The sequence below is a fragment of the Schistocerca piceifrons genome, chromosome 2 (genome assembly GCF_021461385.2).
Source record: "Schistocerca piceifrons isolate TAMUIC-IGC-003096 chromosome 2, iqSchPice1.1, whole genome shotgun sequence".
NCBI lineage: Eukaryota > Metazoa > Arthropoda > Insecta > Orthoptera > Acrididae > Schistocerca > Schistocerca piceifrons.
In genome coordinates, this window is record NC_060139.1 from 658,818,085 (window position 1) to 658,840,591 (window position 22,507).

General features: G+C 40.1%; 1 protein-coding gene across 5 annotated transcripts in view; it reads right to left on the minus strand.

Annotated features, from left to right (window-relative positions):
- LOC124776856 (zinc finger protein ZFP2-like) overlaps window positions 1–22,507 on the minus strand; it is a 112,424-nt gene that overhangs the window by 57,702 nt on the left and 32,215 nt on the right. For 2 of the 5 annotated variants that reach the window (XM_047252029.1, XM_047252026.1), the window contains 3 exons: window positions 19,970–20,076; window positions 1,841–2,413; window positions 1,642–1,725 (listed from right to left, as the gene is read on the minus strand). In XM_047252029.1, the coding sequence (XP_047107985.1) occupies window positions 1,642–1,725; window positions 1,841–2,413; window positions 19,970–20,076 (764 nt within the window). Of the gene's footprint in view, window positions 1–1,641; window positions 1,726–1,840; window positions 2,414–6,658; window positions 6,754–19,969; window positions 20,077–22,507 lie in introns of those variants that run through there. The other 3 variants (XM_047252031.1, XM_047252027.1, XM_047252030.1) reach the window with 3 other exon arrangements.

Sequence of the window (22,507 nt, forward strand, 5' to 3'; positions counted from 1 at the left end):
TATTGTATAAGCTTAAAACACGGCTCCCTGCCATCTTGATGATGTCTTGGGTAAAAGCTGAAAGGTTGTGCTATAATCTTGTAATTTACCCAATGTGCATTACAGTTTGTAATGTTGATGGAATTACCACAAAATCAGACATTACAGAATTGTTATGTGTGATTACATTTTATGAGTGTAATAAATGAACTGTAGAATATGATGTGGCAACAAATATAATATAGGGACAAAGGTAACCGAAAGAGAAGCATAAGAGAGAGGATATCCCATAAAACCAAACCAACATTCATCCAAAATGACAAATTGGTTGTTAACAATAGAACTAAGTATCAGATAGCCTACAATCCTGCTTAGGTATCCATTATATGAACACACTGATTTCCTTTCTTTGCTCCTCCTTGCTACACATTTTAAATCTTATCAAAACATTTGCACGTACTGCATCTGAAGCAAATAGTGGGAAGATTAAAGATTAATACCTAGTATAACTGAAAAATGTTCCCATAACTTTTGTGACCCCACTGAAAAACAATTGATCAGCATAACAATCAGCAAACACTGCAAGTGCTATGTGAATCATAATGTGTTTAGATGAAGTTAATTTTTTAAATACTTTTAACTTTACTTTCTGAAGATACATCAGTGTCTGAAGTAATACCACCATCCCAATGTCTTGGAAATCAGACAAAAGGATTCAGTTATGAAACTCAAAACTGTTTTACAAATTACAAACAATATAAAGAATATCCTGACCAAGAAACAACATAAAAATGCCTACAAAGATATGACGAACGTAGTAATTTTGTGCTGACAAAGAATACTTGAACAGTACAGTACAAGCTAGTTCATCTGACCCTCATTTATTATGATGTCAATTAATCTCTGATGAACATTTTTCATTGCAACTTACATTTTTCTTACCTAACAGCTTTTAAATGTGGTAGTGCATAGTTTATCAATATTACATTAAGAGTCAGTTATTTGTCTGAATTTTCATTTCTGGCTGCCACCTGGAACTGTCTCAACCACCACCCAAAACATCTCAGCAGGGAGAAAACTATTCCTTGTTGTGTGTCCCTAGCACAACTGGCAAGCAACAACTTTTACATCATGGCTGATGAGATCATTTCACCAATGTTTTTAAAAATAACAGGATGTTCAAATGTTGAGGCAGACAATTGGGAAACCGAGGACAGGGGGGAATTAATGACAACACAACAGGAGCAGATGACATGCAAATACTATGCATCTGCTCACTCTTATCATGGTGGAGTGTCAGTTTGATACCACTACAACTGAACTAACAAACAATTCTATTATCATGCTGCTGAAAAATGTCATACTATACTTGTTTGAAACAAAGGACATTACGTCAAGCCTCAGTAAGAAAAGAAGGGGATACTGTTGTTATATCTCAATATGTTGCAAGTAATTTTATTACTGTATAAGATTCTCCTTTTTTCAAAATATTCTCAAATTTGATTTATCATATCACTTCTGGTCCCAGATAAACGAGGTTGTACTGTGTACTTCATACATGCACACACCCGAAGGTCACTCTGAAGCTAATGACAAATAGTTTTCTGAAAGATATCACACTAAATTTACCTCCCTGGGGAATTTATGAAAATTTTAACTCACCTGAAAGGGCGCTCGCCCGTATGACCGCGATGGTGCCGGACGAGGTTGCACGAGTCGGAGAAGCCCTTGCCGCACTGCGGGCAGCTGTAGGGCCATTCACCAGTGCTCAGTCAGCTAGCTGTCCTCCCTCAAGAACCCACTCAAACTAATGCAACACACACACACACTCTCAAAAAAAAAACTTAACAGTACAACTCACCTGTAAGGCCGCTCTCCTGTGTGACTGCGATGGTGACGAGCGAGGTTGTAGGAATCCGAGAATCCTTTGCCACACTGTGGGCAAGTATAAGGCCAGTCTCCAGAATGGATGCGCCTGTGTTTAGTCAGTTTGCTCCCTTCTGTGAAGGCCTTGCCACACTCTGGACAAGAGTATGGCCTCTCACCAGTGTGGATTCTCTGATGGGTAGTCAAGCTGTACACTTTTGTGAAGGACTTCCCACACACATTGCAAGGGTGAATCCTTTTGGCTGCCAATGCACGAGCATCTGAACTCAGTTTTGCAGGTGTCACTTTATTCACTACACTTGGATTATTGAAAGGTTCCTTACTCACTGCACCGTGAGACTGAGAAAAAATTCCACTAGATAACGTCCTCTCTATTATCCTATCATATTCCTCCTTATACTGCATGTATGGCGGAACCATAGTTGGTGTTCCAGAGTAGAAATATGTATATGGTTCACTCATTATACTTCTCATGTCTTGAGCATTGTATGGAAACTTCTGTGTTCGGTCACTGCTACCTTCTCTTCCTGAGTTAGACACTGACCTGCTGGGCAATTGAGATGAAACAATATAAATTCAAATTAAATATTTTAAAATTTACACAATTATTAGAGCACCCTTAATCCTTAGTTTTACACACTTTAAATTTGAAAAAAATTCAATCTCATTAATATTCTCAATAGTTAAAAAACAGTATTGATTATTTAATGTCATATAGAACAGGAGGAAATATAATTCAGGTCATGAAAGCTGTCAATCAGAACAACATCTGCAAAAGCTCTGAGTAAATGAAGATTAATTAGACCTCAATTATTGCAAAAAGCCTGCCTGTTTTTGCAAAACATAGATGCTTGTCAGATTCATTGCACAACCATAATTCAGCATATCTGTGCTGTAATCAGTGGGTTCTTATTTTTGTAACACACCATGATTACCGGTTTAACAAAAATTAAATAATATCAGCCTCACCAACGTGGCACTGAAGGAGAGGGGGAATGAGATGTTTGTGTGTGTGGGCAAAATTGCTAGAGAAAAAGCAGTAATTTGAAATCTAGTGTAGCCTCTGTACAGCAATATGCATCTATATTTGATGCATCAATCAGGTTGTTGCCTTTTCATGGTGTTTATTGATTACTGATTTGTTTAGTTAGCGTGTCTTTTTATTTCATTAACTTTATATTGTCATCCCCATATACTGTGGAATCCGAGCATATAATTTCAACTGGTGTATGGAATATCACTACATAATTATCTTCATTCACATGTTCCTCTTGTTAAAAGCACTAAAATATAACGTCTATGCCATAACTGTCCCCTCCATACGCATTTGAGAAATTATAATCTTCCTACATAGCAGACACAAATTATTTGAGATCATTATAACCACACATATAAAACAAGAAATAAAAGTAATTTTATATTATCCACAGTTAGGATTTGTAGTCTCTGAAATAATGGGTGACAAGACTCTTGTTTGCTGTGCAGTACAAATGTATATGGCATTTTTCTTTTGCAGTATCAGTATTTGAGATACACTTCTTGGACTTCCCAAGAAATTATATCATATCGAATAACAGATTCAAAATAACTACAATGTGCAATTTTTTGTCTGCTCAAGTAAGTGGAATTTGCTGGTATTCACATAGCAAATGCGAAACCACATAGTTTATTTGATAGGAAGGCAATATTTACTCTATCATGCTAAAAACCAGACTCATACAGTAGTTTCTCTCAACCAGTCTAAGTTCTGTTTCATGTGTACTATTAACATTTGCAGACAACCAACACAAGATGAGCTGCACAACAAGCAATCCTCGCTTTTATAATTAAAGACAAACTTTTCCTCATTATCTACTGCTGAAAAAGGTGCCAGAAATCACAATGACTGCATCCAAATAACCCATACAGAAAATGGTTTAAGTTAACTGATGAGTCTGCAAGACATTACATATCTTTTTTCCAAAAACAAGAAAAGTGGTTTTCATCCACAGGGTGTCCTTTGACACTGGTCAAATAACCCTTACTTATGATTTTTTGCAGCTCAAGATCAATTCTATCTCAATTGTGTTTCCCAGCCTCTTGAGCTTTTGATTTCCTACGAAGTCCTCTTCATGTTAGAAATTAGCAAACTCTACGAATATGCAGCACAAGACAATGTTCCCAGAAGCAGATAACCCACTGTTAATATTCATTACATTTAAACTGAACAGTTAACAAAATCAAGTTTCCCACACTGAAAATTAACTTCCGCCCACTGAATGTATAACTGAACAGTGTTGTTGTTGTTGTTGTGGTAGTCTTCAGTCCTGAGACTGGTTTGAAGCAGCTCTCCATGCTACTCTATCCTGTGCAAGCTTTTTCATCTCCCAGTACCTACTGCAGCCTACATCCTTCTGAATCTGCTTAATGTATTCATCTCTTGGTCTCCCTCTACGATTTTTACCCTCCACGCTGCCCTCCAATACTAAATTGGTGATCCCTCGATGTCTCAGAACATGTCCTACCAACCGATCCCTTCTTCTAGTCAAGTTGTGCCACATGCTCTTCTTCTCCCCAATTCTATTCAATACCTCCTCATTAGTTATGTGATCTACCCATCTAATCTTCAGCATTCTTCTGTAGCACCACATTTCGAAAGCTATTCTCTTCTTGTCTAAACTATTTATCGTCCTCGTTTCACTTCCATACATGGCTACACTCCATACAAATACTTTCAGGAACGACTTCCTGTCATTTAAATCTATACTTGATGTTAACAAATTTTTCTTCTTGAGAAACGCTTTCCTTGCCATTGCCAGTCTACATTTTATATCCTCTCTACTTCGACCATCGTCAGTTATTTTGCTCCCAAAATAGCAAAACTCCTTTACTACTTTAAGCCTCTCATTTCCTAATCTAATTCCCTTAGCATCACCCAACTTAATTCGACTACATTCCATTATCCTCGTTTTGCTTTTGTTGATGTTCATCTTGTACCCTCCTTTCAAGACACTGTCCATTCCGTTAAGCTGCTCTTCCAAGTCCTTAGCTGTCTCTGACAGAATTACAATGTCATCGGCGAACCTCAAAGTTTTTATTTCTTCTCCATGGATTTTAATATCTACTCCGAACTTTTCTTTTGTTTCCTTTATTGCTTGCTCAATAAACAGATTGAATAACATCGGGGAGAGGCTACAACTCTGTCTCACTCCCTTCCCAACCACTGCTACCCTTTCATGTCCCTCGACTCTTGTAACTGCCATCTGCTTTCTGTAAAAATTGTAAATAGCCTTCCACTCCCTGTATTTTACCCCTGCCACCTTTAGAATTAGAAAGACAGTATTCCAATCAACATTGTCAAAAGCTTTCTCCAAGTCTACAAATGCTAGAAACATAGGTTTTCCTTTCCTTAATCTTTCTTCTAAGATAAGTCGTAGGGTCAGTATTGCCTCACGTGTTCCAACATTTCTACGGAATCCAAATTGATTTTCCCCGAGGTCGGCTTCTATCAGTTTTTCCATTTGTCTGTAAAGAATTCACGTTAGTATTTTGCAGCTGTGACTTATTAAATTGATAGATCGGTAATTTTCACATCTGTCAACACCTGCTTTCTTTGGGATTGGAATTATTATATTCTTCTTGAAGTCTGAGTGTATTTCGCCTGTCTCATACATCTTCCTCACCAGATGGTAGAGTTTTGTCAGGACTGGTTCTCCCAAAGCTGTCAGTAGTTCTAATGGAATGTTGTCTACTCCGGGGGCCTTGTTTCGACTCAGGACTTTCAGTGCTCTGTCAAACTCTTTACGCAATATCGTATCTCCCATTTCATCTTCATCTACATCCTCTTCCATTTCCATAATATTGTCCTCAAGTACATCGCCCTTGTATAAACCCTCTATATACTCCTTCCACCTTTCTGCTTTCCCTTCTTTGCTTAGAACTGGGTTTCCATCTGAGCTCTTGATATTCATGCAAGTGGTTCTCTTTTCTCCAAAGGTCTCTTTAATTTTCCTGTAAGCAGTATATATCTTACCCCTGGTGAGATAAGCCTCAACATCCTTACATTTGTCCTCTAGCCATGCCTGCTTAGCCATTTTGCACTTCCTGTCGATCTCATTTTTGAGACGTTTGTATTCCTTTTTGCCTGCTTCATTTACTGCATTTTTATATTTTCTCCTTTCATCAATTAAATTCAATATTTCTTCTGTTACCCAAGGGTTTCTACTAGCCCTCGTCTTTTTACCTATTTGATCCTCTGCTGCCTTCACTATTTCATCCCTCAAAGCTACCCATTCTTCTTCTACTGTATTTCTTTCCCCCATTACTGTCAATTGTTCCCTTATGCTCTCCCTGAAACTCTGTACAACCTCTGGTTCTTTCAGTTTATCCAGGTCCAATCTCCTTAAATTCCCACCTTTTTGCAGTTTCTTCAGTTTTAATCTACTGAACAGTGTTATCATCCACGTATATAGTGTGTTGTTTGTATCTGACATTCTTATTTAGTAAAGCGGTAAAATTTTAATGTAAATGATAAATACAAAATTAAATTATTGTTCTACATTTAAGAAGATAAAACAAATCTTTTATGTAAGGTCTGAGGCCATACTTAACTTAATATTATCTATTATTGCAAAAAGTAGCAAAACATGCATCAGACAGAAGAAAGCCACTAGGCTTTTACCCTTGTTGTTTCCACCTGGAGAATACTTTTTTCTAAAAGAGAAAAAATGTGATGTAGGTGGTGAGAGAGGGATAACAGGTGGCCTTGTTGCATTCAATTTTGGAAATGCCTTATAAAAGGAAAAAACTTTACCGCAGGCAGACTGAGCAGGGTAGAAGTAGCCAGACACCAGTGACATGAACAGTCATGTTTCTTTGTTGTGCACGTAGCAAAATTTTACCCTTTAGGCCAACACCTGCACAAAATATTGGAGGAACACATTTATTAATATTTCTGTATAAAAAGACATCTGTGGTAATTACTGGGTATGGTTACAAGAATTACCAAGCTCAATTATGGGTTTGCAGTGGTTGCACAACTTTGTTTCAAGTGTCCTGAATAAGTGTAGGCTAGATGACACCATTCTCATATTGTTTTAACCAGGGGCGTGAAAAATTTGCACAACTGTTCTGACATCACATCATCAACTGAACTACAATTAATATAGCAAGCTGTGACCTTCCTTACTTACTGTCATTAATGTAAAGGAGAGCCACACTACTCCAACCTGTTCTGTGATCAAGTGAACTTTGTTCAATATATTGTCATTTATACCTACAGTGTGTTTCTGTTTCATTTCAAATGTCCATTTCAATTTTCTTACTTCTTATGTTCTAATGTAACAATGATAAATATACTAGAATCTACAATATTGTCTTAAATGCTTTTGAGGGGGTCACTTTGCTAGATCACTTGAGTAAAATTCATCTGAATAAAGATATTCTCTTAAAGTTTCAAGAGCATATTTTGTTTATTTAAATGATACATATTAACTTTAACTGAACTGTTGAAAGCCCTAAAACTACTGAAAAAAGTGAATAAATATCTTCTCAGTTTCATTCTTGTTCTTGTACTTTATTAATTCTCCTCCAGAACATGGTGACAGTGTATAGGAAATAAAAGCATTAATTTGAGGAGGAATTTCTCAAGGTGAGTTTAACCACAATTCCTGTTCCAGTAGTGGATGCAGCCACTATGTTTAGTGGCTGCTTCGGAAGTTCGACAGCCAAATTAAATTTCAGTTAAAATCAAACAATGGAAAATCTAGGGCGGAATAATGACAATATTATGAAAAGGAAAGATTGATACTCACCATATAGCAGAGATGTTGAGTCATAGACAGGCACACTAAAAAGATACTAACATGTAAGATTTTGGCCAGAAGGTCTTCTTTCAAAATAGACACACACACACACACACACACACACACACACACACACATTGACGCAAACACAGCTCACACACATATGACCACTGCCTCTGGCTGCCTTGGCCAGACTGTGAAAAACTCCACATGGTGGCAGAAACAATCTGGGTGGTGGCTGGCGGTAGCTGGGGCAGGGAGGGGGAGGTAGAGCACAGTATAGGTGGTGGACAGAGAAGTACTGTTTGTGGGAGCATACAGAGACAAAGTGGAGGGAAGGTAGAGAAGTTAGGTGCAATCAGGAGGTTAGATGGAAGAGAAGGGGGAGGCAGAAATGGAGTGTAGTAGAAAGACTGGGGTGTGCTCATAGAATAGAATGTTGCAGAGTGGAGACATGGAGTGGGATAGTTGGGTGCAGGACGACGACTAGGGAAGGCTGATGCCGGGAGAGTTCTGGGAAGAAAGGATATATTGCAGGGAGAGTTTCCAACTGCGAAATTCAGAAAAGACGGTGTTGATAAGTAGGATCCGGATGGCACAGACTGCGTAGCATTCATTAAAATGAAGACTTGTGTTGTGCAGTGTGCTCACCAACTGGGTGATCCAGCTGTATTATGGCCACAGTTTGTTGATGGCCATTCGTGCAGACAGACTGTTTGTTGGTTGTCATGCCCACATAGTACAATGCACAGTGGTTGCAGCATAGTTTGTCGATCACATGACTTGTTTCACAGGTAGCCCTGCTTTTATGAGACATGTGACGCTTGTGACCAGACTGCAGAAAGCAGTGGTGGCAGGAGGTACGGGGCCCGTCTTTTATCTAGGTCTATTACAGGGATATGAGCCAAGAGGCAAGGGGTTGGGGGGAACGTTTTGTAGGGATGGATTAGGATATTGTGTACGTTCAATGGGCAATGGAATACCACTGTGGGAGGGGTAGGGAGGATAGTGGGCTAGACATTCTTCAGGGCACAATGCGAGCTAGTCGAAACCCTGGTGGAGAATGTGATTCAGCTGCTCCAGTCCTGGGTGGTACTGAATCATGAGGGAATGTTCCTCTGTTGCTGGACAATGGGACTTTATAGGTGGTGAGGTAAGGACAGGAGATCTGTTTCTGTACAGGGCTAGGAGGGTAATTACGGTCTGTGAAGGTTTCAGTGAGACCCCTGGTACTTTTCAAGAGGGACTGCTCATTACTGCAGATGTGAGGGCCACAGATGGATAGGCTGAATGGAAGGGGCTTCCTGGTGGTTGGCAACTGTCGAAGTGGAGGTATTGCTAGTGGTTGGTACGTTTGATATGTAGCCATCTTTGAGGTGGAGATCAACATCGAAAAAGAGGCTTGCTGGGTTGAGGAGGACGGGGTGAAGAAAATGGGGAAGAAGGTGTTGAGGATCTGGAGGAATGTGGATAGGGTGTCCTCACCCTCAATCCACATCAAGAAGATTTCATCAATGAATCTGTACCAGGTCGGGGATTTGGGATTCTGGGTGGTTACGAATGATTTCTCTAGAAGCCCATGAACAGGTTGGCCTAGGATGATGCCTTGCAGATGCCTATTGCCATACCCCAGATTTGTTTGTCAGTGACGCCTTCAGAGGAGAAGTAATATGTGGGTGAGGATGTAGTTGGTCATGGTGACTAGGAAGGGTTGGGGGTTGGGTTGTTTGAGGGAAGAGACCAAACAGCGAGGTCATCGGTCTCATCGGATTAGGAAAGGATGGGGAAGGAAGTCGGCCGTGCCCTTTCAAAGGAACCATCCCAGCATATGCCGGGAGTGATTTAGGGAAATCACGGAAAACCTAAATAAGAATGGCCAGACGCGGGATTGAACCGTCGTCCTCCCGAATGCGAGTCCAGTGTGCTACCACTGCGCCACCCCGCTCTGTGACTAGGAAGGGGGTTGTAGATTTGGAATCCCTAAGGTGTTGGGAAAGGTATTGTTCCATAGCGTCTAGGCCAAGGGCATTAAGGATGTTAGGCCCGTTTTACACTAGGACACTGGTGACGGTCACCAGCGACTCTCACCGACAGAGATACATTCGTTTGAACTGGAGCATTCACACTGGGACACTACACTGCCTCACCGAGCCATTGTGACCCAGCAGTGACTCATCCTCACCACATGTGACAGAGGAGGTCACCGTGCTCACAGCAGTCACCATTGGACATGCATTAGTTTGAATTGGAGTGTTCGCACTGGAACACAGATCACAGAGACAGCGCTGCAGATTTGCCAACCGACAGGCAGTCATTTCTGAGACAGTGACGCGAAACACTCATTGTACATTATACTGTACACACTGTAGCCATGAGTTTAGATTTGATTAACATGAGAGATTTTATAAGTGAAGTAGAAAGTCGTCCTGCTATTTGGGATGTGAAAAGCAATGACTATAGCAAAAAAGTGATGAAAACGAATGCGTGGCAAGAAATTATAACAAAGTTTGTGTCTGATTGCAATGAGAAGAGCATGGTTGAGAAAAACAAAATTGGTAGGTTGTATGTTCTTTGTTCAAATTTAGTACCTTATTTTTTGGACTACAAAACTAGCGAAATTTAGTTGCTACCCATGTACGAGTTCATTTCACTAACTAATCAGTTGGCAATACCTGTGGTGTCGGAGACCAGTGATCCAGGAGTGTTCACCACAGTCACTGGTGACCATCACTGGCAACAGTCACCAGTGTCCCAGTGTAAAACAGGCCTTAGGGTAAAGGGAGGTGGCATCGATAGTGACAAGCAGCACACCATATGGTGAAGGAACAGGAGCTGTGGAGAATCTGTGGAGGAAATGGTTGGTATCTTTTATATAGGAGGGTAGGCCTTTTTACTTTCTCCACATTCCCATCTAACATCCCGACTGCAACTAGCTGCCCTACACTCTCTCCACCTTTTCCCTGTCAGCTCCCACACCAACACTACACTGTCCACCACCAGTACCCCGCTCCCGCTCCCCCTCCCACCCCATTTACCCCCACAACCCACATTGCTTCCCCCACCATACACAACTGCTCGCAGTCTGGCTCCGGCAGCCCAAGGCAGTGGTCATGTGTGTGTGAGCTGCATTTGCATGTGTGTGTGTGTGTGTGTGTGTGTGTGTGTGTGTGTGTTTTTTTTTTTTCGGAAGAAAGCCTTCTGGCCGAAAGCTTATGCGTTTAGTAGTTTTTTTGTTGTGCCTGTCTGCGACTCAATGTCTCTGCTACATGGTGAGCAGCAATCTTTCCTTTCATAACAACAAATTTCAGGTAGTTAAACATGGGGTCAAGATTAGTTAAAGAGTGCACTGCAGTTAAGTATAGCATTCATCGCACAAATATTACTATTATTTGGGTTTGCGGTTAGACTTTTAGATGTTATGTCAGACAGACAAAGCCATAGCAGGGTCGCACTGCTTCACAGATGTGAAGTGATTTTCAAAAAAATTATCATAAAGAGAACACTACATCAGAGTACTGGTAAGAGGGTTATAGGGTCTTATAACTGGCCACTAGAAACAAAGCTCACATACCCAACAACATCAATACAAGATGACATATACTTGCAAGCCCATTACATATCCAATTCTTACTGTGAAGATGTAAACAATTCTGTCATTTTTCCTCTTGTTTTGTCATTATCTTTCGATAAGTTCTGGCTCAGAGCTAGCAACACAACAACCTAATGAAAAGTTCTCTGTTTGCATTTGCACCGAGCCTATTTACTTGACAACACAGACTCCTGTTATGTCTTGATTCATGTGAAAGGTACACCAATGTTACATCTACTTTGAACATTACATAATCAATGGGCAACTTATGTCTAGAAAGGAAGACAAACACATAAGGGATAAATTCCACTACAAAAATGGAATTCTTAAACACTCGATACATGTTTACAGGCCTGTAAACAGGACTAAGCATGAAAAGAAATGGAAGAAATCATCAGCAAGCTATTGGAAGGACAATTTATGGCAGCTGCCTCAGTTCATTTCACACCACCAGCAAAGTTCAGTTATCTGACTACTGGTTAAAGCAGGAGGACTGCCACTGGCATTGATCAGAATGCCATGATCATGTGAAGCATAAAGATATCATATGTTACAAACTTTAGAAAGTAGCTTACTAAAGTTAGCAGTTCAAAGCACAAGAAGAAATGGTAAAGAAGCAGAGGCAAGACAAACAAAAATAGTGAAATAAACTTCAAAATTGTCAGAGAAATGTTACAGCCAATAGCAGAGAAAATAGTAGCAGTGCCACAGAGAGAAGATGGAGATAACAAAGCTAAAATTTTATTTTATTTTATTTTTAACTTACTCTACTGGAAGAGCTCATGGCTACACTTTGGAAAAACTTCACATCACTGATGTTGACAACTCAGTTCCTCAGCAAAAGAATGTCTTGTGATACACTAATGAAATTGCTGAGTTACCGTATTTACTCGAATCTAAGCCACACTCAAATCTAAGCTGCACCTGAAAAATGAGACTCGAAATCAAGGAAAAAAAATTTTCCCGAATCTAAGCCGCACCTGAAATTTGAGACTCGAAATTCAAGGGGAGAGAAAAGTTGTAGGCCGCACCTCCAAATCGAAACAAAGTTGGTCCATTGTAATATGAGACACAATTTAAGCCGAATGAATGACTATACAGCTACAGTAGTTTTGTTTGAGACGTAAGCTTAGCAGCTAAGCTTTACCAGGCAGCCATTGCTATGCGTCAGGCGCTCCGTCCGTATTTATACGGGTATCCTTCCTTTTTCACGTGCTTCGTCTCGTTTGAATTGATTGCTTATTTTGCTTTGATCTGTTAAGTACCATTCTCTTTGTTATAGGTGTTTACGTCACTCTAAGCTGAAAATGCATTACTGTACTGTGTCATGCATTGTTTGTCGCATTCTGATAATGAGTGTTTACAGCCTGTCGCCGCTTGCGGCATGACTTGCTTTTGTGCACGCTACCGCCGCTTACAATTAAAAAAAAAAAAAGAGGAATTGTCTCGTTAGCGAAACAATGGCAAGAGACTGCTATTTGTTGTTACTTACACTGCTGCTTTCTTTGATAATTTTTTTTGTTGTTGTTTTAGGGCGCAAAACTGCTATGGTCATTAGCGCCCAGTCCGTGACTTAGGAAACAGCAAAAAACCCAAAATGGAAACCAGCAGCAATGGGAACGAAAGTCATAAAATTGGAGAAACTAGAAGCAGAAGGAAGGCTTAAAAATCCACTACAGAAAGGGGTTGGTTGTCCCCAAAAAAAAGCTTCAAATGACTGACGCCATTTCACTGGCACTAATAAACTCGAGAACGCGATCGGCTGAGCGCATGTCATCTGCTAAAATCGACGATATATCAGGCGATAGCTGTAGACGGGAGCGTAACGGATTAAAATAGGGGCACTCAATTAAAAGGTGTCTTACCATCCACAACTGAGAGCAGAGGGGACAGAGTGGGGGAGGATCGCCGCTTAAAAGATGTCGATGGCTAAAAAGACAGTGCCCTATCTGGAGTCTAGTTAAAATTACCTCCTCCCGACGACGCGTTCGGGAGGAAGAGGTCCAAGCACAAGGAAGAGCTTTCACGTCCCGCAATTTATTATGGGGAAGTGTCGACCAATGCACGTGCCATAAAAGAACAACTCGACGACATAAAACGCTCCGTAGATCGGCGAAGGGAATCGATTGAATAGCTGGCCGAAGAAGAGAGACTGCAGCCTTGGCTGCAATATCAGCCGCCTCATTTCCACAGATACCAATGTGTCCCGCGAGCCAGAGGAACGCCACCGAGATGCCCCCCAGGTGGAGCAAGCGCAGACAGTCCTGAATCCGGTGGACCAGAGGGTGCACAGGGTAAAGAGGTTGGAGACCGAGGAGAGAGCTGAGAGAATCTGAGCAGATTACGTACTGTATCCGCTGATGGCGGCGGATGTAGTGGACAGCTTGGAGAACAGCGTAAAGCTCCGCAGTATAAACCGAACACTGGTCGGGAAGCTGAAAGTGATTTGGGGTGTCGCCAACAATGTAGGCACTCCCTACACCTAACGATGTTTTCGAGCCGTCGGTGTAAATAAATGTGGCGTCCGTCATTTGTGCACATAGAGCAGCAAATGCCCGACGATAAACAAGTGAAGGGGTACCATCCTTGGGAAATCGACAAAGGTCACGGAGCAGGCAGATCCGGGGACGGAGCCAAGGCGGTGCAGTACCCCAAGTTGTCAAGAAGGTTTTAGGAAAGCGGAAGGAAAGAGAATGAAGCAGTTGACGGAAGCGGACTCCCGGTGGTAGTAGGGAGGAGGGGCGGCCTGCATACCCTACATCAAAGGAGGCGTCGAAAAAAATGTCATGGGCTGGATTAGCAGGCATGGAAGACAGATCGCTAGCATAACGACTCAGAAGGACTGCTCGCCGATTGGACAGCGGAGGTTCAGCAGTCTCAGCATAAAGGCTTTCCACAGGGCTGGTGTAAAAAGCTCCAGACACTAAACATAATCCACGGTGGTGGATAGAGTCGAGACGCTGAAGAATAGACGGCCGAGCAGAGGAGTAGACTATGCTTCCATAGTTCAATTTCGAGCGCACTAAGGCGCGATAGAGGCGGAGAAGGACCACTCGGTCCGCTCCCCAGGAGGTACCATTCAGTACACGGAGGGTGTTGAGGGATCGCAGACAGCGAGCCGAAAGATAGGAAACGTGGGAGGACAGTTTTCTGTCAAACATAAGACCCAAGAATTTAGTGACGTCTGAAAACGGAAGGTTGACAGGTCCTAGATGTAAGGAAGGTGGAAGAAACTCTGTACGACACCAAAAATTAACACAAACGGTCTTACTGGGAGAAAAACAGAAGCCGGTTTCGATGCTCCAAGAGTGGAGGCAATCGAGACATCCTTGAAGACGTCGTTCAAGAAGGCTGGTCCGTTGAGAGCTGTAGTAGATCGCAAAATCGTCCACAAAGAGGAAGCCCGAGACATCAGGAAGGAGACAATCCATAATTGGATTTATGGCAATGGCAAACAGTACAACACTCAGCACGGAGCCCTGGGGTACCCCGTTTTCTTGGGAGAAAGTACGGGAGAGAGTAGTGTTCACCCGCACCCTAAATGTGCGCTCTGCCATAAATTCGCGAAGAGGTTTCTTTGATAATGATCAACAAGAACCAAATAATAGACTGCGTATGATAGATGATGTTCTGAACGAGAGTTTAGCAAAAACTTTCTCCATTTTTAAATCTTTCCAGACGCCATTCTGCACAGAAATAAGCGTCATCCTAGATTTAAAAATCTAGTCAATTGCTGTGCTTCATTTCTGACTGTATCACTATTAAGCATAAGAATAATACGAATATAAACATGACATGATATGTATATTCTTCCGCATTTGCTGTCGTCTCAACTAGTTTCGTAGTTTATTAGGCAGACAGGATTTAAATGAGATAGCAGCAAACACGAAAGAATACATGGCAAAATATTTATATTCATATTATACTTATGTTGTTGTTGTTGTTGTTGTTGTGGTCTTCAGTCCTGAGACTGGTTTGATGCAGCTCTCCATGCTACTCTATCCTGTGCAAGCTTCTTCATCTCCCAGTACCTACTGCAGCCTACATCCTTCTGAATCTGCTTAGTGTATTGATCTCTTGGTCTCCCTCTACGATTTTTACCCTCCACGCTGCCCTCCAATGCTAAATTGGTGATCCCTTGATGCCTCAGAACATGTCCTACCAACCGATCCCTTCTTCTAGTCAAGTTGTGCCACAAACTTCTCTTCTCCCCAATCCTATTCAATACCTCCTCATTAGTTACGTGATCTACCCACCTTATCTTCAGCATTCTTCTGTAGCACCACATTTCGAAAGCTTCTATTCTCTTCCTGTCCAAACTGGTTATCGTCCATGTTTCACTTCCATACATGGCTACACTCCATACAAATACTTTCAGAAACGACTTCCTGACACTTAAATCTATGCTCGATGTTAACAAATTTCTCTTCTTCAGAAATGATTTCCTTGCCATTGCCAGTCTACATTTTATATCCTCTCTACTTCGACCATCATCAGTTATTTTACTCCCTAAATAGCAAAACTCCTTTACTACTTTAAGTGTCTCATTTCCTAATCTAATCCCCTCAGCATCACCATATTTAATTTGATTACATTCCATTATCCACGTTTTGCTTTTGTTGATGTTCATCTTATATCCCCCTTTCAAGACACTGTCCATTCCGTTCAACTGCTCTTCCAAGTCCTTTGCTGTCTGACAGAACTACAATGTCATCGGCGAACCTCAAAGTTTTTATTTCTTCTCCATGGATTTTAATACCTACTCCGAATTTTTCTTTTGTTTCCTTTACTGCTTGCTCAATATACAGATTGAATAACATCGGGGAGAGGCTACAACCCTGTCTCACTCCTTTCCCAACCACTGCTTCCCTTTCATGCCCCTCGACTCATAACTGCCCTCTGGTTTCTGTACAAATTGTAAATAGCCTTTCGCTCCCTGTATTTTACCCCTGCCACCTTCAGAATTTGAAAGAGAGTATTCCAGTTAACGTTGTCAAAAGCTTTCGCTAAGTCTACAAATGCTAGAAACGTAGGTTTGCCTTTTCTTAATCTTTCTTCTAAGATAAGTCGTAAGGTTAGTATTGCCTCACGTGTTCCAACATTTCTACAGAATCCAAACTGATCTTCTCCGAGGTCCGCTTCTACCAGTTTTTCCATTCGTCTGTAAAGAATTCGCGTTAGTATTTTGCAGCTGTGACTTATTAAACTGATAGTTCGGTAATTTTCACATCTGTCAACACATCTGTCAACACCTGCATTCTTTGGGATTGGAATTATTATACTCTTCTTGAAGTCTGTGGGTATTTCGCCTGTCTCATACTTATAGTGAAGAGAATACTGCATGTGATTCACAATTCATAAAAGTTCATATTAGCAACCATCTCTTCTCATAGGTAGGAAAAAAATTAAGAATGTAGAGTTGGCCATATTGACAAACATCCCAAACAATCTTTCCAGTCGGATTTTTGTAGTACATTGAAATGCTGCTACATTGGAAGATTAATAATACGGAATTTGTATTTACTTCGTTGGATAATGTATGAAAATGCAGTGGTTGGAAATTGAGGCAGTGAAAAATGCTCATCTTCCACCTTTCTTTTTTTTTTTTTTAATTTATTTACTGACACAGAGGTTTTGGCGCCAGTATTTATCTTTGTGCCTGCAAAGCATGCCTGCGTAGCGCTACATATATCCGATGGCAGAAGTTAGTTGTGGCGGCACCTACCAGCATTTTTCAGAACTTCCGCTTACTTTGCACTCGATTCTAAGCTGCAGGCTGTTTTTTGGATTACAAAAACCGGAAAAAAAGTGTGGCTTAGATTCGAGTAAATACGGTAAACATTCTGACTTAGGGACGCATACATTTTCAGCAGTCCACCCTGCTACAGCTGCTGTGCTTTTCTGACGACACGTCCACTATGGCAAATTACACTGAAGCCACGTAGCTTTAGGCAGGAGACTGCTACCTTGTGCCCACAAATGGCATAGCTGCCACTGACAGGAGTACAGTTATATAATGTGACATCAGTAAAATTATGATTTTCTGCAAATGCACAGATTACAAGTAAAGTATTGACGCACAGGCCAAATGATCGTTAAATCAAGTAGCTCAGAACCCCAGCTTAATTTCCTGAATGCATCTGTGTCCAATTTATACTTAACTTGTTTCAAATTAATAAATGTGGGATATTTTCCCCCCTGAAAATACTTCACTGGCACCCTGGGACTTAAGGTCCCACTGTGTAATAATGCAAAAGGACTGTAAACACAACCTGTGGAATACTTCTGACTGTGTGACATTTTAAAACTATTATATAGTGAGTGTTTCATTCAAATAGATAACATGTCAATTCAATTAATACTATTTGTTTTGGGTGATTTATTAGCTAACAGAAATTTACCCAAGCTCATGTAGCTTTCTAATAATCTGCTCCTCTCCAACAGTCAAGAAATGGGCAGCTTAATTCAACTGTCGCCATAATTCTCTTTACACGATCTATATGCAGGATGACACACAAAACTGCAAACAGAGATGAAAATATCCAGAAAGTACAATCGGTGATTAAAGGTATGAAACAGCTGACACTATAGGCAGTGGTACATTTTACCCAAACAATTAGCTTTTAGAAAGCTTTGCACAAGTTGCAGGCTGGCAGGTTTGTTACTGTGCATGGGATGTGATTCAACCACTTCATGACAGAAGCAAATCAGTAGTCAAAGATAGTGTGACCATGAATGGAAAAGGCAAAGCCAGTTTCATCTGCCAGAAAGATTACATAACTTGATGGAAGTGGAACATCCATACTATTTATGAGATTCGCCAACATCTGACTTCTATTTGGTCCTACATCAAAATAAATCTTTTGGGAAAAATATTTTGATTCCAGTGAACACAATGTGGTAGCTGTGACTCCATATATTGGTACGTTGCATAGTGAGCATAATTCATTTCAGAATCTTGCTCTCAGTGTGAAACACTCATTAAGCGAAACAATTTATCCCATATAAATTAATGTAAAATAAAGTATACTACTTTTCTGCATTTTGTAAAGAGAACAATTTAATATTTCTGAACCCTCAAAACAAGCTGTCTATATTTAGACTTTAAATCTTATTAACAACTGACTGTATACTGGGGTCATTTTTCGCAGATAGTACTTCATTATAGTCAACTGCATCATCTGCAACAAGTCTGAGGTTGCTATTGATATAATCTGACAGATCATTAATACAGAACACCAATGGCAAAGCATCCCCACGCACTCTGTGGGGCATTTCGGAATTAATGATTACAGCTGTTGATGACTTTCCACTCAAGATAACATGCTGTGTCCTCCCTACCAAGAAATCCTCAACTCAATCACAAATTTTGTTTGCTGTGACACTTTAATGTATTATGCTTTTCTGTAACTGTGCAAGAACTTCATACCATTCAGAGCTACTTTCCAACAAGTCTTTCTATCAACCAGTCATCTGAAGTGACTATTTCATCAGTATGTTATGTGGAAAATAAGATACAAAATACACTTACAGATTTTTTTAAATGAGGTCTATATGTATTTCCCTGTGTTACCACATTCATTCTTCATCATTAATTGAAGAAACTACTGAACAAAGACAATTTGATCTTCTTTCTGGGTGCTGCCATAAAATCAAAAGAGCATGTTGAATTTATATGTGACATACAAATGAAAACAGTAAAACTTCTCATGGTAGGGGTTCACAGTCATATTGCATTTTTTTTTTAAAGGACACCATAGGACACCACACGTGCTGTTGACTGTAGACATTATTTATTTCACAATTGCAATTTCAGTCTTTGGGCCATTTTCTCCGAACTGCAAAAGATTTTTGCTTCAGTATATGTCGGAGGATTTTAAGTCTGATACTCTAAAGCAAAATCTTATGAAGTACAATTTGAAAATGGCCCAAAGGCCAAAATTGCAACTGTGAAATAAATAATTTCTACAGTCAATGGTGGAAAGTCACACACACACACACACACACACACACACACACACACACACACAAATAAGTTCATACTAAGGTGTAATGAAGTTTGTAGCAAATGATGTGCTTTTGATTATATATTACTTACTGTACACAACTTCAGAGAAACTGAGCTAAAAAGCTACTTAAGAAAAATATATTCGTGTCCCAAATATGAACTAAAAATGTGATTCATCAGACCTTCCTTCAACTTAAAGCAAGAGAATCAAGTGTTTGGTAGTGGTCACTGAAATACAGATACACTATTTAGTTAGGGGTAGAGGCTGTTACCAATTCCTAACTTGGTATCTGTTGTTTGGTAACCCTTTTAAACCAACGAAGGAGAGGTCACATGAAATACGGTTAATAAGCTGTTATTTTCACAAGAAGATTGTACTAGTAGATAACAACTGTTTGCCTGAGAAAAACCAAACAGGAGTGTAACACAATCACACATTTGATATAGTATTTGTGAGATCATTCCAGAACATTCAAGACAAAAGATGGCAAAAATCATTAATAGTGACGAAGTGGCCCATTTGGATATCATCAATGGGTACCTAATTCGGAAATTGAATAAGATGCTTATTGCGGCACAGCTGAAGATGCAGTTCATTGGCTAATGCTGTATATTATGTTTTCCAACACCGTAGAGGTACAAGTGTATCAAACAGAAATGCTAAAAATATGCTTTATCCCTCGTTTTTTCAAGTTTCACAAAAACACTATGTTAGAAATTTACCTTTCTCTAGAATGAGCAAAGCTGCTTTCCTTCTGCTCATTATCAGTTTGGTTTTGCTTATGGCATAATGGCTGCAACTGATCCTGCTGCTGCGGTTGTACTGCTTCCTGAAATAACAAAATACAAAGTACATAAACATAAAAGTTTTTGTAAATGCCCAGGCATTGTATATACAAAGAGTTTTCAACATTCTGCATGTAAATTCCAAACAGTATCTATCAAGAATTTTCTTACTGAAGCAACAGCATACATTAACAAAGTAAAAAAAAAAAAAAAAAAAAAAAAAAAAAAAAAAAAAAAAAAAAGAATTTTGCGTCTGCTTCCAACGAAGTGAACAAATTGTCTTGAATGAACGCTGGTCTGGGTTTGTTGAATGGTGCCTTGCTCAGGAATAAGCAATGAGTCAAATACTGTCAGTGCCATATCATCATTCACTGCACAATACACTGTCGATGTTACATGAAAGAATGTGATGACTTGTTCAGGATAGTGCATGTTCAGTTTTGAAAACAGTACATTTAGAGATGCAAAGGTGTGACAATTTTTGAATGGGTCTGAAACTCTTGGAAAATACATGGTTCAACCAACAAGAGTTGCAAACAAGTGTCACAAAAAGAAACATTTTTCTTCTCTATTTTATTGATTCTCACTAACATCCAACATATTTAACACTGGTCTGGAAACAGGAATACACATTTCTCTCCCCCCCCCCCCCCTTTAAAAAAAAAAAAAAGAGTCCCTGGTCTTATGCTGTTGAATCAATGGAAAAAGATTACCACTGACTTCAGATGCAAAATGAGCTGGAATAAGCAAATATTCTCGTACAACTGCGAGCTGTGATAAAATACAAGTTCACTGTTGTGCCAAGAATAAATATAACTTAGCAAGTAACAATGGAGAAATAATAAAGCTGCACCCAAAACAGCCAAGTTTGTTTACTTTTATAAAAATACCCAATTTTTTGAAGAGATTTTTGTGGGATATTCTTGAATTAAGGACATACATAATTCTTACATCATGTTTCTATGTTCCGAAAATACTATCCTGGAACATTAATTTCCCCAGAAAATGACGTGATAACTCATTAGTAAATGGAAATATGCAGAGAAAGCTACTTTCATCATGTTTTAAATTGCCTGTGGTAACAATCATGCCTTATGCAAACATAGCTGAACCAAGGCACTTCATTAATTCTCAGTAGTGGATTTTCCAACTGAACTTGTGATCTATCTGTAGTTCCAAAAAAATTAAAACTTTCTATTTCTTGAATTTCGTTGTTTGAGGCAATTATTTTTATGGCTTGTTTAGTTCTACGAGATGTATATAATGAATCTTGAAATACATTGATAATCCACTTGCCTTGAACCCGCTGTTGATGTTTTTGAATATTTCATTAGGAGCCTGGTACTATTTTTGATTCACAAACTTCTATGATCTGCAAAACATACAAAATTTGCGTAGTCTGAAACTACAAGTGGAAGATCATATTTGTATGTCAGAAACAACAGCACCCCAAATTAAATGCCATGGTACACCATATTTGAGTGCCTCAAATTCTGAGAGCATATCATTAGGTGATTAACATGGAAGTGACACACGTTGCTTTCTGTCATTCTTATAAAATAAAAACCACAAACATGTTGTGCCTACTATAGTGTAACATTTTAACTTTTGTATTAGGACATCATGGTCAACACAAACAAAAGCCTTAGCCATGTTGCAAAATATTCCTAATGGTAGTTAATTTTTTCTTTATTGATTCTATAAGGGGTGTTCAAAAATAAAAAAACCGGAGGCATAATTACAGAAACCAGTACCTGTATCTCAGACTTACTGACACTGGCTGTTGAGACACTTGTCCCACTGCAACACAAGGTGGTGAATGACTGTCTCATAAAATTCCCGGGGCTGTGATTTTAGCCAGTTCCGCACATACAGCTGGACGTCGTCGTCCGAGGTGAATCGTTTGCCCCTCAGAGCCTTTTTAAGTGGACCAAAAATGGCATAATCACAGGGAGAGAGGTCCGGACTATACCAAAGGTAGCCAAGAACCTCCCATTTGAATTTCTACAGAAGTGTGTTGGCTGTATGAGGCTTTGCATTGTCGAAGTGATGACACCATGACTCTTCTCCAGCCACCACTCATGCCAGGAACACATTCCCTTCCCGAGTATAGCATTGCAGATGAGCAAATTGGGCACACACTTTGTGCATGTGCAGTCATTCCTTCATGATGGTGTGAACTCTTCCAATGCTCAATCTGAGCACAGCAGCTATGGCTTTCACTGTCACTTGGCAGTCCTGGGTAACGAGTGCATCCTCCAGCTGGACGATGTAATCGATAATGCAGTGTGGTGCTCCAGACCATGCATCATCGGCTAACGACACCTGTCCTTCCCTGAAGCCCTTGTGCTATGCCTTGACCCTTGCAAGGGACACGCAGTGTTTGTTGTACACTTGTGACATTCGTCGATGAATGTCCATTCCTCCTACTCCTTCCGCTGTCAGGAAATGAACACTACCTCTTTGCTCTTCTTT